This window comes from Heterodontus francisci, chromosome 9 (assembly GCF_036365525.1).
Source record: "Heterodontus francisci isolate sHetFra1 chromosome 9, sHetFra1.hap1, whole genome shotgun sequence".
Classification (NCBI taxonomy): domain Eukaryota; kingdom Metazoa; phylum Chordata; class Chondrichthyes; order Heterodontiformes; family Heterodontidae; genus Heterodontus; species Heterodontus francisci.
This window is the reverse complement of record NC_090379.1, coordinates 22,387,552-22,403,688: the sequence shown is the minus strand read 5'-3', so window position 1 is coordinate 22,403,688 and position 16,137 is coordinate 22,387,552. Positions and strand designations below refer to the sequence as shown.

Genomic DNA, 16,137 nt, shown 5'->3' with positions numbered 1-16,137 from the left:
TGGATGAACCACCTCCTCCTTGTCCAATCTTGCTAACAGCAACACATACAGGACTCTGGTCACCTCATCGACTTGCATCAGGAATGATACCCAGCATGTGCTGTAAACCTGCGACATTTAAGTCATTTGGAAGAGACTTGTTTACTTTTCTTGTATTGTTGTAATACTATATTTGCTTAATAAATCCCACTATTGTTGTTGTGTTTGGTGCAAGGTGATGTGTATTACATGGGTTTAAAGACCCATCACTCACAAGCACCACGAGAGAGGAGTTAGTTACCGTTTACCCATCTGAGAACTGATTAAGGAATTTAAAATAATTAAGTTTATTATGGACCACAATATGCTGGAGCACCTATAGGATTTAGAATTGTAACTGGGATTCCTTAGCACGGAATTGTAGACTCAACTGTGCCACCTTGAGAAGGCAGCGAGTAAAGGCTGGATGGACCCTTCTACACAGAGAGGTAAAAGTGAAGACACATGCCTCAAAGCACCCAATTTTCAGGGGAACATTGACCAAGGCTTGGCAGCTAATTGTTGGTCCACCATTGTGACCATAGAAGGGGTATAGCATGTGAGATCAAGAGAAGGGGAGCAAAATACTGTTGTCCTTCCCCCTTCCTCTCCTGGAAGTAGTGATATCTTTTGGGGTATGCTTGCGTATACAGTGGCAGCCCTGCGGTTGTCTCAGTAAGACTGGACTGTGAACTTTGCTTAAAATCAAAATAGTTATTCATCTGTACAGTGCGTCACTGTTGAGTAGAACTTATCCTTGGTGTACTTGTCCATAGATCACTGAAGGCAGCAGCACAGGTAGATAAGGTGGTTAGGAAGGCATATGGGATACTTGCCTTTATTAGCCGAGGCATAGAATATATGAACAGGGAGGTTATGATGGAGCTGTATAAAATGCTAGTTAGGCCACAGCTGGAGTACTGTGTACAGTTCTGGGCACCACACTATAGGAAGGATGTGATTGCACTGGAGAGGGTGCAGAGGATATTCACCAGGATGTGGCCTGGGCTGGAGCGTTTCAGCTATGAAAGGCTAGGGTTGTTTTCCTTAGAGCAGAGAAGGCTGAGGGGGGACCTGATTGAGGGATACAAAATTATGAGGGGCATTGATAGATTAGATAGGAAGAAACTTTTTCCCTTAGTGGAGGGGTTAATAACCGGGGGCAGAGATTTAAGGTAAGGGGCAGGAGGTTTAGAGGGGATTTGAGGAAAAAGTTTTTCACTCAGAGGGTAGTTGAAATCTGGAATGCACTGCCTGAAGAGGTGGTACAGGCAGGAAGCCTCACAACATTTAAGAATGTTGTCCAGTGGAGGCGGTGGCGTAGTGGAATTATCACTGGACTAGTAACCCAGAGATACAGGGTATTGATCTGGGGACATGGGTTCGAATCCCACCACAGCAGAAGGTGGAATTTGAATTTAATTAATAAATCTGCAATTAAAAACCATGAAACCATTGTCGATTGTTGTAAAAACCCATCTGGTTCACTAATGTCCTTTAGGGAAGGAAATCTGCTGTCCTTATCTGGTCTGGCCTACATGTGACTCCAGACCCACAGCAAATTGGTTAACTCTTTCATGCCCTCTGAAATGGCCTAGCAAGCCACTCAGTTCTACCTAACCGCTACGAAGTCAATAAAAAGGAATTAAACCGGACGGACCACCCGGCATCGACCTAGGCACCGGAAACGACAACAGCAAACCCAGCCCTGTTGACGCTGCAAAGTCCTCCTTACTAACATCTCAGGGCTTGTGCCAAAGTTGGGAGAGCTGTCCCACAGACTAGTCAAGCAACAGCCTGACATAGTCATACTCACGGAATCATACCTTACAGACAATGTCCCAGACAGTACAATCACTATCCCAGGGTATGTCCTGTCCCACCGGCAGGATAGACCCAGCAGAGGTGGTGGGACAGTGGTCTACAGTAGGGAGGGAGTTGCCCTGGGAGTCCTCAACATCGATTCCAGACCCCATGAAATCTCATGGCGTCACGTCAAACGTGGGCAAGGTAACCTCCTGCTGATTACCACCTACCGCCCTCCCTCAGCTGATGACTCAGTACTCCTCCATGTTGAAGAGCACGGAGGAAGCACTGAGGGTGGCAAGGGCACAAAATGTACTCTGGGTGGGGGACTTCAATGTCCATCACCAAGAGTGGCTCGGGAGCACCACTACTGACCGAGCTGGCCGAGTACTAAAGGACACTGCTGCTAGACTGGGTCTACAGCAGGTGGTGGGGGAACCAACACGAGGGAAAAACATACGTCACCTCGTCCTCACCAATCTGCCTGCCGCAGAAGCTTCTGTCCATGACTGTATTGGTAGGAGTGACCACTGCACAATCCTGGTGGAGACAAAGTCCCGCCTTCACATTGAGGATACTGTCCATCGTGTTGTGTGGCGCTATCGCTGTGCTAAATAGGATAGATTTCGAACAGATCTAGCAATGCAAAACTGTGCATCCATGAGGCGCTGTGGGCCATTAGCAGCAGCAGACTTGTACTCAACATCTGTAAATTCATGGCCCGGCATATCCCCCACTCTACCATTACCATCAAGCCAGGAGACCAACCCTGGTTCAATGAAGAGTGCAGGAGGGCATGCCAGGAGCAGCACAGGCATACCTCAAAATGAGGTGTCAACCTGGTGAAGCTACAACCCAGGACTACTTGCGTGCCAAACTGCATAAGCAGCATGCAATAGACAGAGCTAAGTGATCTCATAACCAACGGATCAGATCTAAGCTCTGCAGTCCTGCCACATCCAGCCGTGAGTGGTGGTGGACAATTAAACAACTAACTGGAGGAGGTGGCTCCACAAATATCCCCATCCTCAATGGAGGGGGAGCCCAGCACATCAGTGCAAAAGATAAGGCAGAAGCATTTGCAACAATCTTCAGCTAGAAGTGCCAAGTTGATGATCCATCTCGGCCTCCTCCTGAAGTCCCCAGCATTACAGATGCCAGTCTTCAGTCAATTCGATTCACTCTGCGTGATATCAAGAAACAACTGAAGGCACTAGATACTGCAAAGGCTATGGGTCCTGACAATATTCCAGCAATAGTACTGAAGACCTGTGCTCCAGAACTTGCCGCACCCCTAGCCAAGCTGTTCCAGTACAGCTACAACACTGGCATCTACCCAGCAATGTGGAAAATTGCCCAGGTATTTCCTGTACACAAAAAGCAGGACAAGTCCAACCCGGCCAATTACCGCCCCATCAGTCTACTCTGAATCATCAGCAAAGTGATGGAAGGTGTCATCAACAGTGCCATCAAGCAGCACCTGTTTAGTAATAACCTGCTCAGTGATGCTCAGTTTGGGTTCCGACGGGGCCACTCAGCACCTGACCTCATTACAGCCTTGGAGGGATGTGTCTAGTGGTGTTCCGCAGGGATCAGTGCTGGGACCTTTGCTGTTTGTAGTATATATAAATGATTTGGAGGAAAATGTAACAGGTCTGATTAGTAAGTTTGCAGACGACACAAAGGTTGGAGGAGTTGCGGATAGTGATGAAGATTGTCAGAGGATACAGCAGTATATAGATCGGTTGGAGACTTGGGCGGAGAAATGGCAGATAGAGTTTAATCCGGACAAATGTGAGGTAATGCATTTTGGAAGGCCTAATGCAGGTGGGCAGTATACAGTAAATGGCAGAACCCTGAGGAGTATTGACAGGCAGAGAGATCTGGGCGTACCGGTCCACAGGTCACTGAAAGCGGCAACGCAGGTGGATAAGGTAGTCAAGAAGGCATACGGCATGCTTGCCTTCATCGGTCGGGGCATAGAGTATAAAAATTGGCAAGTCATGCTGCAGCTGTACAGAACTTTAGTTAGGCCACACTTAGCATATTGCCTGCAATTCTGGTTGCCACACTACCAGAAGGACGTGGAGGCTTTGGAGAGGGTACAGAAGAGGTTTACCAGGATGTTGCCTGGTCTGGAGGGCATTAGCTATGAGGAGAGGTTGGATAAACTCGGATTGTTTTCACTGGAACGACGGAGGTGGAGGGGCGACATGATAGAGGTTTACAAAGTTATGAGCGGCATGGACAGAGTGGATAGTCAGAAGCTTTTTCTCAGGGTGGAAGAGTCAGTTACTAGGGGACATGGGTTTAAGGTGAGAGGGGCAAAGTTTAGAGGGGATGTGCGAGGCAAGTTCTTTACACAGATGGTGGTGAGTGCCTGGAACTTGCTGCCGGGGGAGGTGGTGGAACCAGGTACGATAGTGACATTTAAGAGGCACCTTGACAAATAAATGAATAGGATGGGAATAGAGGGATACGGTCCGGAAGTGCAGAAGGTTTTGGTTTAGGCAGGCATCAAGATCGGCGCAGGCTTGGAGGGCCGAATGGCCTGTTCCTGTGCTGTACTGTTCATTGTTCTTGGTTTAGACATGGACAAAAGAGCTGAACTCCAGAGGTGAGGTCAGAGTGACTGCCCTTGACATCAAGGCAGCATGTGACCGAGTATGGCATCAAGGAGCCCTAGCAAAGCTGGAGTCAATGGGAATCAGGGGGAAAACTCTCTGTTGGTTAGAGTCATACCTAGCGCAAAGGTGGTTGTTGGAGGTCAATCATCTGAGCTCCAGGACATCACTGCAGGAGTTCCTCAGAGTAGTGTCCTCGGCCCAACCATCTTCAGCTGCTTCATCAATGACCTTCCTTCAATCATAAGGTCAGAAGTGGGGATGTTCGCTGATGATTGCACAATGTTCAGCACCATTCGTGACTCCTCAAATACTGAAGCAGTCCGTGTAGAAATGCAGCAAGACCTGGACAATATCCAGGCATGGGCTGATAAGTGGTAAGTAAAATTTGCGCCACACAAGTGCCAGGCAATGACCATCTCCAACAACAGAGGATCTAACCATCCCCCCTTGACATTCAATGGCATTACCATCACTGAATCCCCCACTATCAACGTCTTAGGGGCTACCATTGACCGGAAACTGAACTGGAGTAGCCATATAAATACCGTGGCTACAAGAGCAGGTCAGAGGCTAGGAATCCTGAGGCGAGTAACTCACCTCCTGACTCCCCAAAGCCTGTCCACCATCTACAAGGCACAAGTCAGGAGTGTGATGGAATACTCTCCACTTGCCTGGATGGGTGCAGCTCCAACAACACTCAAGAAGCTCGACACCATCCAGGACAAAGCAGCCCACTTGATTGGCACACCAAGCACAAACATTCACTCCCTCCACCACTGACGCACAGTGGCAGCAGTGTGTACCATCTACAAGATGCACTGCAACAATGCACCAAGGCTCCTTAGACAGCACCTTCCAAATCCATGACCTCTACCAACAAGAAGCACCATCTACAAGATGCACTGCAGCAACGCTACAAGGCTCTTTGGACAGCACCTTCCAAACCTGCGAACTCTACCACCTCGAAGGACAAGAGCAGCAGGTGCATGGGAACACCATGACCTGCAAGTTCCCGTCCAAGTCATACACCATCCTGACTTGGAACTATATTGTCGTTCTTTCACTGACGCTGGGTCAAAATCCTGGAATTCCCTTCCTAACAGCACTGTGGGTGTCCCTACCTCACATGGACTGCAGTGGTTCAAGAAGGCAGCTCACCACCACCTTCTCCAGGGCAATTAGGGATGGGCAGTAAATGCTGGCTAAGCCAGTGACGCCCACATCCCATGAATGAATAAAAAAAAAGTATTTAGATGAGCACTTGAAATGCCACAGCATACAAGACTTCGGGCCAAGTGCTGGAAAATGGGATTAGAATAGTTAAGTGCTTGATGGCCTGCGCAGACATGATGGGCCGAAGGGCCTGTTTCTGTGCTGTATGACTCTGTGACTCAATCTATGACTTGATGGTATCCACATTCACATTTTCAAGCAGTAATTTCAATATTGTGATGAGGAGCAGATTGCTGGCTGTCTGTCTCCCCTTCTCACTGTGAGGACAATGAACCAATTGCAGTACTTCTACCTCCCCAACCTATCCATATGCAAGATTGCGTCAATCATATTTGAGATAAAGGATTGATGAGGCTAATTGCAGCAAGTTCCTTAAAAATTTGTCAAGAGCTCAGATGACATCTATTTAATATAACGTCTCTGATTTGGGGGCGTAAGTTGTGGTTTTATATTGTTTTGGTATTTGTGGTGGCATTTTAATGAATGGGCCTCATGTTGCAAATCTCTTCTCTTGCTCTATTTTCCTGCCATCAGTAGTTGACAAGAATGTGTATAACAAGGAGCTGTGTTAATACAAGATTTATTTCAGGAAAAAAATTCTTCTTATATTGTTGTGTAGTTGTTCCACAAGAATGGGCAACCATTCCCTGCACATCGCCTAGTCGGATTACGAATTCACATCTCACACACGGAACTTGGGTTGGATATTCCTATTACACAAGAGGTGCTTCAAGCACAGAACAGCAGTGCGGTGAAGGTGGGCTTCACGGTGCGGAAGGCGGGAAGGTACGAAATCTCTGTCAAACTGGGAGGATTGAATGTTGCCTACAGCCCGTATTACAAAACATTTCAGCCTGGTAGGTGTAAGTGTGTAATTACCTATCTATTTGTTTTTTCTCTCTATTTGTTTGTCCACACTAGGCAGCATTGATAACTGAGCACCTCGCATCAAGGCCTCCAGAAATAAGTAGGTAATTGACTACTGATGGTACCAAAAAGCAGTCCCTTGTAACCTGTCCTCTAATTTTCTCCCCAGTTTTCTTTTCTTTTGGGGAGCAGGGTGGGGTAGGATGATGAGTGCTTGACCTCTCCTTGGTCCTTCCTCAAGACTTCAGCACATGTGGAAACATGATTACAAGCCCACTCATATTGGCTCTTTTTTCTCTCACTCAGTCTTCCTGTCATTGTTAATTGCTTAGTTGAGTGTTGATGTTCCTGGTGTAATTTTATCTTCACTATAACAAGGCATACGGCATGCTTTCCTTCATCGGACGGGGTATTGAGTACAAGAGTTGGCAGGTCATGTTACAGTTGTATAGGACTTTGGTTCGGCCACATTTGGAAGACTGCGTGCAGTTCTGGTCGCCACATTACCAAAAGGATGTGGATGCTTTGGAGAGGTTGCAGAGGAGATTCACCAGGATGTTGCCTGGTATGGAGGGCGCTAGCTATGAAGAGAGGTTGAGTAGATTAGGATTATTTTCATTAGAAAGACGGAGGTTGAGGGGGGACCTGATTGAGGTGTACAAAATTATGAGAGGTATAGACAGTGGATAGCAAGAAGCTTTTTCCCAGAGTGGGGGATTCAATTACAAGGGGACACGAGTTCAAAGTGAAAGGGGAAAAGTTTAGGGGGAATATGCGTGGAAATTTCTTTACGCAGAGGGTGGTGAGTGCATGGAACGCTTTGCCAGCGGAGGTGGTAGACGCGGGCACGATAGCGTCTTTTAAGATGTATCTAGACAGATACATAAATGGGCAGGAAGTAAAGAGATACAGACCCTTAGAAAATAGGCGACAGGTTTAGATAGAGGATTTGGATCGGCGTAGGCTCGGAGGGCCGAAGGGCCTGTTCCTGTGCTGTAATTTTCTTTGTTTTTGTTCAATACACACAATAGACAAAAGATATGAGCAATTAACCCCGGCAACTACTCTATTGTCCCATCTATGTGGATGTAATTTAGTTGGTTATTAAACATAGGTGAAGACTTTCATCCTGAATTCGCTAAAGCTCACAAGTTGTTAGTCAAAGTAGAGAGGAAACTAAATTTTGTTGGTGGGAAGAAGGGGAGAATTGTATTATAAAAGTAGTAGACCCATGAACTAAAATTATTGTTCAAACACACTACTTGTCACCTCTGGAATTTAAGTTCTAATATAGCTCCTTTCTTTGTTGCTCGTGTGGGTTCAAATTCAAATGAATTTGGACAATCACAATTCAATTCTTAGTCTGTAAACACTGTCTACGATTTGATAATAATTGAATGCATACTAGTACTGCATGCAGCATGGAAAAATAAATGGCACACACACTGAATGAATGATTGAAATAGTTAAGGATGACGCTGAAATAGATCTAGGAGTCTTAGTAGACCCAAAGCTCAACATATCTAGCATGCAGAACAGCAATCAACAAGGTAGGGTCAATGCATGGCTTGAGACGTGGCCCAGGAGGGAGGGCTTCAGATTCTTGGGATATTGGGACCAGTTCTGGGGCAGGAGGAACCTAGTCAAAAGGGACAGGTTGCATCTCAACAGGACTGGGACCAATGTGCTCACAGGGAGGTTCACGAGTGTGGTTGGGAGGGTTTAAACTAAATTGGCAGGGGGGTGGGCACCAGCATGTAGAAGTAGAAGAGAGGAATAAGCTGCAGAAAGGAGTGAGCATGTTGGATAGTACTAGAGAAGGAAGTAGAACCATATTAGATAGGAGCCGATGACCATGAAAAATACAAAAACAAGTATACAGTGCATGTATGTAAACACACAAAATGTGCTGATTAAGGTTGGTGAGCTATAAGCACAACTAGCTGTGTGGGAATATGATGTACTGGCAATAACAGAAAAATGGTGTGGACTTGGCACTTAATATTCAAGGATACAAAGTGTTCAGAGAAGATAAGGGAGGTGAGTGGCAGTACTGATTGGGGAAGACGTTGTGATGGAAAGGGAGGATGTCCTTGATGGGGCAAAGACAGTATCCATTTGGTTATAGTTTAGAGGCAGAATGTGTATGATCACACTATTGAGGTTTTTATCTAGTCCTCCAAATAGTGAGAGAAAGATAGAGGAGTAAATCTGCAGGGAAATCACAGAGATGTGCAACAACTATAAATGGTGATAGTGGAAGAACTTTAATTACCCTGATATCGATTGAGATAATGTTTGAGTAAAAGGTAAGGAGGGGGAGGAATTTCTGAAATTAAAAACAAGAAATGCTGGAAATACTCAGCAGATCTGGCAGCATCTGTGGAGAGAGAAGCAAGAGTTAATGTTTCAGGTCCGTGACCCTTCATCAGAACTGGCAGATATTAGAAATGTAAAAGGTTTTAAGCAAGTAAAGTGGGGAGGAATTTCTGAAATGTGTTCGAGAGCTTCTTGGACCAGTATGTCCTCGGTCCAACTAGGAAGCTGCTGGGAAATGAGGTGGGTCAAGTGGACCAAATGTCTGTAGGGGAATACTTGGGTAAGATACATTGTGTCATAAGGTTTAGATTAGCAATGGAGAAGAGCAAGGAAAAATCTGAAATAGAACTTCTAAATTGGAAGAGGGCTAACTTCAATGGGATGAGAGGGGATCTCGCCAGGGTAAAATGGAACCAAAGATTGACAGGAAAAACTGTAACAGGAGAATGGGTAATCTTTAAGGAAGAGATGTTTTAGGTACAGGCTAGGTACATTCCAACAAGGGCTAAAGGTAATGGAAGCAAAGCCAGGGCTCCTTGGGTGAGGAAGGGGATAGAGAATATGATGAAACAAAATAAGCGAGTAAATGATGCATGTCAGGTAAATTCTTCAAACAAGAACCAGGCGAAATACAAGAAGTTGAGGGGGAAGTGAAGAGGAAAATAAGACTGGCAAAGAGAGAATATGAGAATAGAATGGCAGTTAACAGTGATGGTAAGCAGTTGTAACAAATAGGATAGGGCCTATGAGGGACAGAGGGTAATAAATGTTTAGAGGCACAGGGCAAGGCTAGAATACTTAAACATCAATACAAAGTACTCATTACCAGGGAGGGTGATGCTGACAAAAGAGATGGTAGAGGGTAATGGATGGGGTGAAAATTGATGGGAAGGATGTACTGAAAAGGCTGGCTATGCTTAGAGTGAATAAGTTGCCTGATCCGGATGGCTTGCACCCCTGGTTGCTAAGGGAAGTGGATGTCGTGATATTAGAAGGATATGCCATAATCTTTCCTACTTATGGAGTAAGTGCCAGAGAATTGGAGACTGGTAAATGTGACACCCTTATTCAAGAACGGGTTTAAGGAAATTTCTAGTAACTACAGGCTGGTCAGTTTAACATCAGTTGTGGATAAAGTTTTAGAAACAATAATCGGGGGAAAAAGTCAACAGGCAGTTGGAGAGGTTTGAGTTAATTAAGGAGAGCCAGCACGGATTTGTAAAAGGCAGATCGTGCTTGACTAAACTAATTGAATTTTTTGATGAAGTAACAGAGAAGGTTGATGAAGGGAAAGCAATGGATCTTGTCTGTAAGGAATTTTTTTTTTTAAAGTGTTTGACAAAGAACCACATAAAAATCTGGTTAACCTTAGTCACTTTAGCTGAGAGGTCAGTGACCAGGGGGCATAGATTTAAAGTTTATATATATATATATATATATATATATATATATATATATTTATTTAAATAAATGACTTGGATATTGGAATACAAAGTAAAATTTTATAATTTGCCAATGATACCAAACCTGCAGGTGTGGCAGACAGTGAGGATATCAATCAACTGCAACAGGACATCTATAGGCTAGCAGAATGGGCAGACAAGTGGTAGATGAAATTTAATACAGAGAAATGTGAGGTGATGGATTTTGGCAGAAGGGATAGAGAGCGACAGTATAGACTAAATGACACAGTTCTAAAGAATGTGCATGGACAGGGAGGCCTGGAGGTTCATGTGCATAGATCTTTGAAGGTGGCAGGACATTTTGTGAGAGTAGTTAACAGAATATATGGGATCTTTGGCTTCATGAACAGAAGTATTGAGTACAAAAGCAGTGAAGTTATGCTGAATCTGTATAAAACTCTGGTTCGGCCCCAACTAGAGTATCGCGTCCATTTCTGGTCACCACGCTTTAGGAAAGATGTGAGGGCCCTTGAGATGGTGCAGAGGAGATTTACCAGAATGGTTTCAGGGATGAGGGATTTTAACTACAAGGTTAGGTTGGAGAAGCTCAATTTTTCTCCATGGAGCAAATGAGATTGAGGGGAGATTTGATAGAAGTGTACAAGATTATGACAGATTTAGATAAGGTAGACAAAGGAAAGCTGTTTCTATGACATGATGGTACAAGGACTGGGGGACATAGATTTAAGGTTTTGGGCAAGAGATGCAGAGGTATGTGAGGAAGAACTTTTTACACAGTGTATGGTAATGACCTGGAATTCGCTGGCTACATTGGTGGTCAAAGTGGAGGTGATAAATGATTTCGAAAGGAAATTGGATGGGCACTTGAGGAAAATAAACTTGTAGGGAATAGAACGGGGGAATGGGACTAATTGGATTGCTCTACAGAGAGTAGGCATGGACTCGATGGGCCAAACAACCTCTTTCTGTTCTGTTATGACTGTATGAACGTTAAATTGCACATCCATAACACTGGACTATGCATCAGAGGAAATAGTGATCAAATTACATAGAACTCTTGTCAGACTGCACCGTGAATAAGGTGTCCAATTCTGGTCATTTAAAAAAAAAGACATTCGAGAACTGCAGAGTAGAACCATTGGGTTGATTCCTAGCGTCAGGAATCTGAGTTGTGAGGAATGTTGAAGAAACTTGGGAGTTTTGTCAAGAAAGGAAATGTCTGAGAGCTGATCTTAAGAGGTTTATAAGATTGTTAAGGGAATGGAAAAATTAACCCAGAATATTTCTTGAACTCAATTGCGAGAGAGCACAGATTTAAACTGATAAAAGATAAATTAACAGCAAGTTAATCATATGGAGTAGACTTCCAGGAAGGCTAGTAGAGGCAAAAGTTTCAGAATAATTTTAAGAGGCAGTTGGATGTTACAACACGGGGACTTCAGAGCTTATCAGGATGGATGAATTAAAATAGCTTGAATAACTTTCCTTATCTATTAAGATAGTAAGAATGGTAGATTGGGGAAACTGTAATGCCACTCTGTTGCCATGGGGAAGCCTTTCTTTTTATAAGTTAGGTGTTAAGGGATACCATTTTGGCATTGTAGAGAGAATTTTATTTTGCATCTGGCCCATGCTATATTTTATCTGCAAGTAGGTTTGATGCTGAGACCAAAAAGTGAAAAGAAGTTGTCCCATCTCCATAGCCAAAATAAATTGTACATCTCTGCATCTGATACTGAAACAGCTGACATTTATTTTCCCTCCATTTATAGGAATAGTATTTCCAGCTAAAACAAAAATTCTCTACCACTTCTCCACTCTGGTACTGACCAGTGGACAGCAGCACACGTTGCAGATCGCCCCACGTGACGAATACGATAACCCAACAAGTAATGCACTGGCTATAATTGACCAGGATAATTACAAAGTGCAGATCAAAGAGGTGAGTGATGAACTGGCTGTAAGTGATTCTTTAGTGTTTTAGGGGTTCCTACATTAAAACCCAGACTGATATCTGTTCTCTTAAAAGCCTACTGTTACTAAAATCATGCATTGTCCACCAAGCTTTGGGAAGCTCCTGGGTGTTATACTTGCGCTATGAAAATAATCTGAGAATGCATTCTACTTCAACCTTTAGTCATAACAAAGTGATGATTTTCCTATTGCCCTGCTATTTTCTAGCGTCCTTGATATAGGCATTTCAGGCATTTTGCTCCTCGAGAGCAAGTCAATCTTCCATTGTTGCTGATCTTCCTGTTGCCGTCCTGACCACCTGAGGAAAATCTGATGCAGGTGAAAGGGTTATTTGCTAGGAGGTTTTTGGCATTGCCAACTTCAGTCCTTCTCCCTCCCATTCAGCATTCCACCCAGCAACTTCAGTGACAGCTGAGAAGCGTCAAATTATAGTCGGATAGCAGAGTAAATTGAAGCAGGGAGTGTTGGAATGTTTCATTGAATCTAACCCAAAGATGTGTGTTTGGTTTCTGCCATTCAGAAATATCTGCAGTCTAAATAACACGCCCTGCTGGAAAGTTACTGATGTTCAAAATCTCTTTTCAGAAGCAGCCTTGGATGTTCAGAGAAGGTTCACTAGGTTGATTTCTGGGATGAAGAGTTGTCTTATGAGGAAAGGTTGAGTAGGTTGGACCTATACTCATTGGAGTATAGAAGAATGAGAGGTGATCTTATTGAAAGATATAAGATTCTGAGGAGGCTTGACAGGGTAGATGTTGAGAAGATGTTTCACCTCTTGGGGGAATCTAGAACTAGGGGGGCACAGTATCAGAATTGGGGGGGGGGGGTCTCCCATTTAAGACGGAGATGAGGAGGAATTTCTTCTCTCAGATGGTCGTTCATCCTTGGAATTCTCTACCCCAGACAGCAGTGGATGCTGGGTCATTGAATGTATTCAAGGCTGAGTTAGACAGATTTTTTTTATCAACAAGGGAGTCTAGGGTTATGGAGGCCAGTCAGGAAAGTGAAGTTGAGTTTCATGATGAGATCAGCCATGATCCTATTGAATGGCAGAGCAGGTTCGAGGGGCCAAATGGTCTACTCCTGCTCCTATTTTTTATATTCTTATGATTGAGGCAAAACATTGGATGAGGTGGATTAACTGCTGGAACTGTATAAATCATCTGTTAGGCCACAACTTGAGTACTGTGTGCAGTTCTGGTCACCTCATTACAGAAAGAATGTAATTGCACTGGAGAGGGTACAAAGATTTACAAGGATGTTGCCAGGACTGGAAAAATGCAGCCACGAGGGAAGATTGGATAGGCTGGGGTTGTTCTCCTTGGAACAGAGAAGGTTGAGGAGAGATTTGATTGCAATGTACAAAATTGGGAGGGGCCTGAATAGAGTGGAAGTTAAGGGCCTGTTTGCCTTAGCAGAGAGGTCAGTGACTAAGGGCATAGATTTAAAGTGATTGGTAGAAAGATTAGAGGGGAGATGAGGAAAAATGTTTTCACCCAGAGAGGTGGTGGGGTCTGGAACTCACTGCCTGAAAGGGTAGTAGAGGCAGAAACCCTCAACTCATTTAAGATGTCTGGATATGCACCTCAAGTGCTGTAACCTGCAGGGCTATGGACCAAATGCTGGAAGTTGTGATTAGACTGGGTGGCTCGTTTTTCAGCTAGTCCAGACATGATGGGCCAAGTAGCCTCTTTCAGTGCTGCAAAATCTCTATGATTCTATTCTATTCTATAACTAATACCATCCACACTTGCACCACACCAAGAAGTAATGCTTCTGTTATGAGGTGATTCTTGAATTGAAAGAGCAGAAATTTAAACATTTAAGAAAATATAAAGTTATGTGCTAAGGGGTTGCTGGTTAGTGCATTGGATTACCATTGTGCTACACAAAATTGGTAGGGCACAGGCTTGAATGAATTGTTGAAAAGTGGATTTTGAAAGAAGACAGTTCCCAATACAGAGAGCAAGTTAAAGAGTAGACCCTGGGCTTCTCTTGCATTCTTTCTAGGTACAGGCCCCAGAGCAAAGCAGCTGAAAACAATTATCTCAGCAAATGGAAAATGGTGGGTGTAACCATATCCCTTATTTTATACTATGTGCACTGTTCTGCCTGTAGATTTGTGAATTTTAGGACATTTTTGTGGAGATTGCAAAAATAGCCTGAAAACAGTGCAACTCACAGCTAGTCTACAGCTGATTACTCTATCCCTCACTTGTATTTCAGCTTGGTGTCCCCGAAAATGAAATATCAGATGTTTTGTTTCACAAAACGATTTCCTCAAATAAGACAATGTGCCTAGTGCTTCTGAACTTGACGTTGTGGAGAAAAGGTTGTTTTCGAGCATCTGTTAGCTACTGGGATCAATTGATTGGTAACGGCATGTTCGACATCATCATTCTTAGTGGTGAGTAGGACTCGTAGCCTAAATTATATGATTGTGATCCAGCTGCACCTTTTATTGACCTTGCAAACTACTGGCCCATCTCCAACCTCCCTTTCCTATCAAGTCCTTGAAGGTCTTATCATTTCCCAGATCTGTATCCCTTTTTCTTGCAACACCAATTCTACTAATCAAATTTCTTTCTCAGGAGCAGTACTGAAACAGCCCTCATCAAAGTCACAACTGACATCCAGTGTGACTGTGAACTTGGAAAACTTTCCCTCCTCATCCTTCTTAACCTGTCTGCAACCTTTGACACTGGTCAACCATACCATCCTCCTCCAACGCCTCTCCTCTGTCGTCCAACTGGGTAGGATTGCTCTCACCTGGCTCCATTTGTATTTATCCTGTCATTGCCAGAGAATCACCTCCAATGGCTTCGCTTCCCGCTCCCACACCGTTGCCTGTGGAGGTATCTTTGGCCCCCACCTATTTCTCATTTAACTGCTGCCCCTCAGTGACATTGTCGGAAAACACACTGTCAGGGTCCACATATATACTGACGACATCCAGCTCAATTCAATTCGACCCTTCTACTGTCTGTTATTTATAATACTGTTTGTCCGACATCCAGTAGTGGATGAGCAGAAATTTCCTGCAATTAAATATTGGGAACTGTCTCTTATTTGTCATACTGTTTGTCCGACATCCAGTAGTGGATGAGCAGAAATTTCCTGCAATTAAATATTGGGAACTGTCTCTTATTTGCCATACTGTTTGTCCGACATCCAGTAGTGGTTGAGCAGAAATTTCCTGCAATTAAATATTGGGAAGACCAAAGCCATAGTCTTCAGTCCCTGACAAAATCCATTCCCGAGCCACCAACTCCACCCCTCTCCCTGGCAATTGTCTGAGACTAGGCCAGACACCTTGCTATCGTACTTGATCCCGAGAAGAACTTTGACCACGTATCCATTCCATCGCTGGGATTGTCTATTTCCAGCTCTGTAACATCACGCAACTTAACCCCTGCCTTGCATTATCTGCTCTGAAACCTTTATCCATGCCTTTGATACCTCTAGACTTGATTATTCAAATAATGTCTTATCCAGCCTCCCATTTTCCACCCTTTGTAAACTTGAGCTCATCCAAAACTCTGATGCCCATATCCTAACCCACACCAAATCCTTTCATGACCTTGGCCCTCCCTATCTCTGAAACCTCCTCCAAACCTACATTCCTTTGAGATCTCTGCGCTTCTCCAATTCTAACCTTTTGTGCTTCCCTGATTTAATCGCCCCACCATTCGCAGCTGTGCCTTCAATGATTAAATTAGTGGACAGGAGAATGTCAATGGATGTTATTTGCATGGACTTCTAGAAGGCATTTGATTAAGTCTCTCATAAGAGACTGTTAGCTAAAGCTGAAACTTGTGGAGTTGAAGAAAAATTATTGACTTGGTTCAGAAATTGGCTGAGTGGTAGGA

General features: G+C 44.1%; 1 protein-coding gene across 1 annotated transcript in view; it reads left to right on the top strand.

The window, feature by feature from the left end:
- Positions 1-16,137, top strand: part of arel1 (apoptosis resistant E3 ubiquitin protein ligase 1) — a 93,344-nt gene that overhangs the window by 38,099 nt on the left and 39,108 nt on the right. The window contains exons 3-5 of the mRNA XM_068038136.1: positions 6,304-6,541; positions 12,067-12,236; positions 14,495-14,675. Of these exons, the coding sequence (XP_067894237.1) occupies positions 6,304-6,541; positions 12,067-12,236; positions 14,495-14,675 (589 nt within the window). The remainder of the gene's footprint in view (positions 1-6,303; positions 6,542-12,066; positions 12,237-14,494; positions 14,676-16,137) is intronic.